Raw genomic sequence first — 8,850 nt, 5'->3', positions numbered from 1 at the left:
TGGCTTCTCTATCCATGACATTGTGTGTGTGTGTGTGTTACACACACACACACACACACACACACACACACACACACACACACACTTTTTTTTGGAAGCATTTGAAAATTAAAAAGTCTCAGTAAATATTAAATATGCAAACCAATATTTCACAAATCAAATATTGGAATAGAATCACACATGTTCAATTTAACTAATAAACAAGCACAACCCTGGCCAAGACTAGTAGAAAATCAATCTAGGAAATATAAGGGTTGTGGCAACAATGTGATAAAAGTATTTTATTTGGATTAGATAATGGAGCATTTGGCAGGTGAAAACCTTTGGCACTTTCTGTGACTCATAAATCGAATGGCTTTAGCATTAATTTGAGTGTGCCACTGCCATAATCCATTTTGTGTTGAGATAGCACTGTAGAAATGATCTACTTAATGTTTTGATCTATAGATAATGCGTATACAGTGCACGTCTTGAATGCTTGAGTAGTATTTTTGAACTAAATTTGCTTTAAGGATCAATTCTAAAAAACATATCTGGTTCAAAATGTAGACTTTGTAGCCTATGTCTCCAGATATATTCCGATAAAGAAATCAACAAAACACATGATTATATCATATGATAAGATATTACATGATTGTTGAGCATATTATACTACATAATATTGTATAATACTATATTATATCATATTATATTATAATATAATATAATACAATATAATATAATATAATATAATATAATATAATATAATATCATATCATATTATATTATATAATATAATATTATTTTATATTATATTGTATTATATTCTATCCAGTCTTTCCCAAAGACTGGGGTATAGATTCTATAGTAAACGATATAATATTTCGATCAATTACATCCAGACGATGAACAGCGCCCTCCTCAGGGCATGCCTATGAACTAAACATTAAGATTGGTTTGTGTTTCCAGAGGGACATGTTATGGTGTAGCACCGTAACTCAGCAGACAGCAGACAAGGTCGGTCGCTGCGGATTCCTTCTAATAGTTTATATCATACTGCAAGACTTAGCCTATTCTAAATTACCAACAACATTTTCCCATTGAGACTCACAACATTAATGTTTTGGCCAATGCGCCGTGGGACGTACAATCCGTCGTGTAATTCCTGTAAAAATCACTCAGTCTAGTTATTATAATACTGACGTTATGAATTAGCTTTAAACAAAACACATCTTTAAATATAACTATCTTTAATATTAAAACATTAATAACTTTAAAGTACAACTGATATCTCCTTTATCTCTGCCTTTTCCACCCTCACCTCTCTTACCCCCATCTGGAATTAAATAATTCAACATGATATAGTTCCTTTAAGGTCTGGGTTGTAAATAACTTTTATCATTCTCTCCACCTCCGTGTCATGCTGTAGAACACGATGGTTATTTGTGTGCTGGGTCGATACCTCCTCAAAAGCAGCCTCTGCAGCAGATCCTGGTGCAGGTAGAGAGACTCACAACACAACGATGACCATGTACCTCCATCATAAATACACTTAGTTTGGTCTTAAACATGTGTTGTGGATGTTCTCGGCTCAACACAACTAAATATCAACGCCTGGGTACCTTAGCAGTCAAAGTGAGCCCATTTAAGGTTTTATAGCTGGATAATATACATCACTCATCATATATTGGATTACTCCAATATAGCAAGCAAGAGAGAGTGAAGAGTTCAACCCCTCAAATAAATGCTAAATGGACTGCATTTATACAGCGCTTTTCTTACCAGTTGCCGCTCAAAGCGCTTTACTATTGCCTCACATTCACAGTCACAAATTCACACACCGACGGAGGAGTCAGCAACGCAAGGACACAGCCAGCTCGTTGGGAGCAGTCAGGGTGACGTGTCTTGCTCAGGGCACACCTCGACACGCTAGGATGAGCCGGGGATCGATCTATCAGCCTTCCGGTTACCAGCCAACCCACCCCTCCTGAGCCCCATGCCGCCCCTACTATAATATATAATAGCATGCTTGAAGAGTAGTATTAAAGTATGCTTCAGGGACATCCTACACAACTTCATTATCCTAGTTATCCTCTACACACAACAGAACAAGGGAGAATGTGCACTTATTGTATGTAGTACTTCCTGGCAAAGAGTACTTAGCATCGTGTAGCATCTTATCCCAGCTATCTTTGTTGTACACGGGGAATGAGTTAACCTAACAATTGTCAGTGCTTGGCACTTGGTTCTATGAACATCCATACTGTACCAACAGAGATATATTGTTTCTCTTCTTGTGACAAATGTTCTTATTGTAAGTCGCTTTGGATAAAAGCGTCCGCTAAATGCCCTAAATGTAAATGGAAACTTGCTTGCATCAAACCTGTGGACCCTGTGCCCTCATTGAACCCACCCTGAGTTCCATCCTCTTCCTCCCCGAGGAAGGGCAGCCTGTACTCGGCCGGCCATGGCTTCCAGCCCAGGGAGATCAGGGAGAAGCTCAGGGCCTTCCCCGGGGGGTCGGTGGACCTGCTGACCCAGGAGGAGACGGGGCTGGCCGTGCTGACCATCAACAACCCCTCCCGCATGAACGCCTTCTCGGGTACGGATGGAGCTCAGGTCTATATGATTGATACATTATTGATTATTATAGACTTTATTTCAGGTCTTATTTTATTGACTTTTGCTGTTTGGCCATTTTGTTTGTCAATTGTCTGTTGACTGACTTTGTGAGCTACTCTATACCTGAATTTACACAAGGGGATGAATAAGGTATCTATCTATCTATCTATCTATCTATCTATCTATCTATCTATCTATCTAGATATCATGTATATCATGTTACTTTCTGATGTCTTTTCTGTGTTTTGTGTGAGGGATATATTTGTGTTTAGGATGAACCTTGGGTGTTTGTAAAACCGACACACAAAAAAACCCTCATTCTTATTTATTCACAAGTTATGGACATGATCTTGTCAATCGCACTGAAGACACATCATGTGTCAAACCAATCTTGTGTTGCGCAAATATTGTATGAGAAGTTTTTGAGGTGACCCGACTTGACATAGGCAAGGCCCTACAAGGTCCCCACCACATAAAGTCTCACTTTCAAAATGACTGATATCTAAGACTTGATATCTATATCTAATGCCTGGTTTCACGTGATTGGCTGTCCCCCGTGAGCGCAGAGGTTTTAAGCCCCGGCCTGTCTCTCCCCCCACCAGGCGGTATGATGGTGGAGCTGGAGGAGAGGGTGTCTCAGCTGGAGTCGTGGACGCAGGGCAAAGGCCTCATCGTGCGAGGGGCAGCGGGGACCTTCTGCTCAGGCTCCGACCTCAACGCCGTCAGGGCCATATCCAACCCACAGGTGGGGCTGTAGAGTAACAGAGACTTCCTGCTCTGTATCCTAGTCATCGCAGGAATTGTAAATGGACTGCATTTACACAGCACTTTCCTAACCAGCGGCTACTCAAAGCGCTGTACAATACTGCCTAACATTCACCCATTCACATACCGACGGCCAGCTCGTCGGGAGCAGTAAGGGTGAGGTGTCTTGCCCAGGGATACCTCAACACTCATCTAGGAGGAGCCGGCGATCAAACTAGCAACCTTCTGGTTACCAGCCAACCTGCTCTTCCTCCTCAGCCACATGCCGCCCTAGTCCACCTCAAGCTGCCGCTGTCTAAGAAGATTGATTGTCAGATGGCTTGAAAATGTTTTTCTCCCAGCTGTTACACACGAGAGACACACTACGCAAAGAAACTAAGAAGAAACACAATGTATTATTCAGTTATCTTTGTTGTGAGAATGCCTGTTGTTCGGTTCGCTGTTATAGGATAGAAAATACATGGTTGTCCACAAAGGTAGATATTTGCCTTTGGATTCATCATGTGGTTTTGGAAAAACTGAACAAATAATTTCAATACAACTCGTTCATTACATAAATGCAGTGTCAGTGCAGGTGAGCGTTTTACAACAGTTCATTGCTGGTGTTTGGAGTTATTATCTTCCCATGTGAAATGGGTAAACTACAGCCTTACCAGTGTGCTTTCCCTCTTACAGGATGGGATGAAGATGTGCATGTTCATGCAGGACGCTCTGACCAGACTACAGAGGTAAGCCTCCTATAACGGCCCTCTGTATTCGTTTCATCTCCTGAGGCAAGAAACACTTGGTTCAGTTCTCGACATCGCGCCCGGCCATACAGGATGTGTCGGGTTGAGTTGTGTCGCGTCGTTAACGTGTGAGTGACGTCGTGTCACCCCAACGCAGGCTTCCTCTGGTGTCGGTGGCGCTGGTGGAAGGTAGAGCACTGGGAGGAGGGTCAGAGCTCACCACTGCCTGCGACTTCAGGTGAGGAAGAAGTGTCAGTGTCTCTCTGTAAGTGTCTTAGAACTCAGAGGCTTAAACACTCGCTTAAAACCCCCCAAAAAAACGGTTTGTGGCTTGGTTCGTAAGTTGATGTGACTTTTGTGACTCTATTTAGTTATTTGAAATGAAACAAGGCAGATGCACAAGTAGTAGACGTCTAAGTAGGGCAGGGTCATATCAGAGCATGTTGAACTTGCTGTTTACAAAACATACAAAATAATAACCGCAGAATATATAATAATGATAATTACCAACTACACATCATTTGAATTAGAATAACACGGCTTTACAGAACGTTTTTGTACCCCCCCCCCCCCCAGGCTGATGACCCCTGACAGCGTGATCCAGTTCGTCCACAAGCACATGGGCCTGGTGCCCGGCTGGGGCGGGGCCGCGCGGCTGGTCCGCCTCGTGGGGGACCGCCACGCCCTGCGGCTGCTGGGCGGGGCCCTCAAGGTGGACCCCGAGCTGGGGCTGCGGATCGGGCTGGCGGACGGCGTCCTGGGGGAGGGGCCCCCCCAGGACGGGGCCGACGGGTCCCTCCGGCAGGCGGAGGAGTGGCTGAGCCGCTGCACCCAGGGCCCCGCCGAGGTGATCCGGGCCGCCAAGAGGGTGGTGGCGTCGGGGAGGGAGCTGCCCCTGGCGGAGGCCCTCCGGGCGGAGAAGGAGGTGTTTGGGACCGTGTGGGGCGGGGAGGCTAACCTGGGGGCCTTGGCCGGCAAGGCGAAGCACAAGTGAGTCTGCGACGGGGGCCGAAGACCACCAGCTCCTCCTGCACCACCACGCCCACCTCCTGCAACCAGCTCATCTCAGACCTCGGTTGGGTTCCTGGTTAAAAAGTTTAGCCGGGGACGATGACGTCCTAACGGAGAACGACTCAAAGCTCTGTTCTGATCCGAACGGTGATTCCGCACGGATATAATGAGCGACAGGTGATACCTTTCGAAAAAGACGTATAAAACAATGACATCTCGACGTTATTGTGAAATTCCTTTGCCGTTCACAAATGTCCGTGCCTCACTTTATTTTTGTTTGCGCCCCACGTCTGTTTAGTTTGAAATCTATGTACGATTTATTTTGACAGCTGAATAAAACACACAAATCAATGTTTTTGCCTGCAGTCCACCGGCCGTTCAAGTCTCAACAAAAGTCCCCTTTTGTGACAGACTACCAGCTCAAGTTGTAGAGATGTGTTGCTTCATCTTTGTTCTGCAGCCTAACCACGTCCACATGTAGGACCTGCTCTCTGGGTCATGACGGCCAGACCGCCTGCCAAGAGCCTCAAACGAAGCTTGCTCAACTGCTCTTTCTCTGGTGATCGGCAGTCCTCTGGAATGGGATTATATTAACGGTTAGAATTAGCAGTTATTAGCATGAAAGTGAAGGTCAGGCCGCAGGCATGCTGTGGCACCCTGGTATATAAAGCTTTGGCATCTGTCCTGTTTAAGAGTAAAAATGCACCTCAGCCAAAATTCATGAGCTGTCACGTCTAATGGTGTACTTTATTAAAAAGGATGTACCTTTTTTTACATTCCTCTTAAATGTGAAGTGAGGCACCTGATCCCCTCTTAATATTGGACCCAAGGGCTAGAAGGCATTTAATAGATCAGTCTACCAGCCTACCCAGTGGACTGAAGTAAACGTTGCTCATCTATCCAGCACAGATCTAGCTGGACACGCCCACTAGTGATGTCATAAGGGGCAGATTTTCGAAACGGTTTGTAAGGGTAATCACACTCGCACCTGGTGGTATAATATGTCTCCTTTAAGATGGTTAGGTCATAAATCCAAGTAGCTTTTTGGCAGTTATTTTCTCCATCATAAGACCTTTTTTACTCAGGGCTCCAGTTGTCCAATTTCACTTTCACTTGCTCTCTGTTAAGGTGCGTGTGTGTGTGTGTGTGGGTTCCAATTTAAGAGTTCTTTCATTCATTTTTACTCTAAAGCTACAATCAGTACCATCACCCAAAGAACCGAAACAAGACGCGCTGGCTTTTGATTTTAACCTCTTTTATTCAAAAAAGGCATCTTTCATTCTCACACACCAGCTCATTACAATTAATGGAAGAAACCTTGACTGAATATCAAAAACGAAAAAATAAGACCCTTTGCAATTTGGTGATCTAGGACGCTACGCTCCGCGCCTCTCGCGGCAGCCTCCATCGTTCATGTAATAAATACACTCCGTCGAGCGCGGGGAAACCTTGACTCGTGTCTTCTGGTTCGTTCTGTACGTTTGCCTTCTCTTTGCCACTGCTGTTAAGGCCAATGCACATCTCTCTCGCCCCCTCTATTGCACCTTACGTTACACAAAGCCTGCTCACACAGGTTGGATATGTTGTCATTTTTTGTAGATATCTTTTACTTTTTTGCGCGTGAAACATGAACGATTTTTTTTACCATAAAAAGCAGAGGCAGAGTTTACTGTAGGTAGCAATCGAATGGCACGGAGAAGCATCGTATTAGTAATCCTATTCAGAAATATCAGTTTACAGTGCGTTTGGTTGTGACTTACGGAAAAAAACAAAACTAACCCTAAAAAGAATGGGCGGAGAAAGTAAAAACGAACAGCATGACAGCATCTGGCTAACATTGATTTTTAAGTGTAACGATCCTCTGCAAAAAAAGTAATCAAATCACCCATTCAAATACACTGGTACACACAAAGCATGCACGCACGCGCAGACAAACACACACACGCACGCACACGCGCACATTCAGTCTCCTGAGAAATAGCAGTATCTTCCACACCTTGAGAAGAATGCACTAAATCCTCCAGGGCATAACTGGCAGGGCGAAAGGTCACCGTAGAAAGAGAGGAAGCACTCTCGTGTTTCTCACATCCATCAATCCAGAGCTGACAGACTGAACACAAGGGATTTCCCACCGAATGGTTCTGATGGTGCTATGTGCAGTGCTGGGGGGCCGCCAGCAGGGGGCAGCCAGGAGCACAGGATGCCTTTAAGAAGTGGGGGTGGGGATGGGTGGGGTTGATTGGAGGGTTGCTAGAGGTGGTGTTCAGTGCTTTTGGCTAACATTCATTGGCCCTATTGAAAGCAAAAAAGGGGACTCGAATTTAAAAGAAGGCATGCGCAATGGAAAGGCTCCTGTGGGTGGGTTTAAGCTGGATTCAAATCGCAAACGGGGAAGCATAGTGGAAATCAGGGGGCGATTACAGGAGAGGAAATAGTCAAAGGAAAGATAAAATCATCGTAGCCATTTGAAATCAACTGAAATGGCGAAAGAATGTGCACATATTAAACACGTATTCCCTGTTTCTCTTCGCTTCGTCACCGGGTCAGACTTTTTGCGGACGTCACAAAAAGCCTCTGGTGTCAAGCGAGTCGAATTCACTTCAGTTTGTTGGGTCCGAGACGTGGTGATGGGGCAGGCTACTCATGGGGACTTTGTACACATTTGGTGGCCTGGTGTGACGCACGCGACATGCTTGACCGTTCTAATCGAGGTCTAATCTAGGCTAATCAATAAATTAATCAGGGATGGACGCAAACAATAAAATATCGCCATCTGCCAAGGCTTCGGTTGGGTTGGATTACAAAAGACAACCTAAAACAAGAAGTACACTGCCAGGTTTTTGAAAGAATTTCTCCTTTGATAATCACAAACGGGACATATTTAAACTTGTGAAATACAATCAAGACGATTAACCGACTGCATTTAGTTTTGGGACCGTTTTTTCCAAAAAGCATTCCCAACCTCCTCCTTTTCCTTCTCTTAATGACAACAATCTGCTTTTCTTTGGAGGAACCCTAAACACCCCTCCCCCCTGCCATTCCTGAGGCCAAAACCAAGTGTGGAGATGTTTGGTCGATGAGTAGGGATGCAGCAGATGTCTCGTGGCTTCTGCGGCTGACCGCCCCATTCCGGTTCCTCCCTACCAACACTGCAGGGCTCGAGGCAGACTGAGCAGTGCAATTAACCCTGCTTTGAGCATCGTTAATCTCTCTCTCTCTCCCTCTCTCTCTCCGCCCCTAGTCGTCCGCACGATCAAGTACAAAAAAAACGAAACAAATGCCAGTCACGAAAGGTCATCGTCGGTCGGGTTTAAAAGGTCAAAGTTTGTGATGTTGAAACAAACGACGCAGGGATTGCGGTTCTCAGATTGGCTGATCTCATCTCCAACGCTTCACACCTTCCTGTTCAACCCCTCCCGAAAGAAAAAAATACATTTGGGCGAATCGTGGTGTTGTTTTGGGTTTGGGGGGGTGAATGCGATTTCCCGTTTTCATGACGATAGTAAAAATTATTTGACATTCGTCCCGTCCCTGGATAAAAACTAGTTGATGCCCGGGTGGGTGGGGGGGAAGAATCTCTCGCCGTGTCCTTAATGACCCTTAGGGGCTCTATCATTACCGCTCACTTGCTGTTAAACGTTTCACATTTTTTTGATTTTTTTTTTGATTTTCTTTCTGCCTCAAATCTCGATCTTCCCTCTCGCCATCTCTCCTCCCTCCCTCTTCCTCCCTCTCTCTCTCTCTC

General features: G+C 45.0%; 1 protein-coding gene across 1 annotated transcript; it reads left to right on the top strand.

Moving 5' to 3' along the window:
- Positions 1-954: 954 nt before the first annotated feature.
- On the top strand, positions 955-5,408 carry echdc1 (enoyl CoA hydratase domain containing 1; the record flags this gene model as incomplete). The annotated part of the gene is made up of 7 exons (XM_079733819.1): positions 955-996; positions 1,409-1,479; positions 2,421-2,581; positions 3,204-3,346; positions 4,042-4,094; positions 4,252-4,332; positions 4,671-5,408. The coding sequence occupies 7 exons, from the start codon at positions 955-957 to the stop codon at positions 5,086-5,088; spliced, it is 969 nt and encodes a 322-aa protein (XP_079589945.1). The 3' UTR covers positions 5,089-5,408.
- Between the last annotated feature and the right edge of the window lie 3,442 nt (positions 5,409-8,850).

The sequence above is a fragment of the Pollachius pollachius genome (genome assembly GCF_949987615.1).
Source record: "Pollachius pollachius genome assembly, chromosome: 1".
NCBI classification, from domain to species: domain Eukaryota; kingdom Metazoa; phylum Chordata; class Actinopteri; order Gadiformes; family Gadidae; genus Pollachius; species Pollachius pollachius.
The sequence above is the reverse complement of the archived record's forward strand: the minus strand, read 5'-3'. Positions and strand labels throughout refer to the sequence as shown.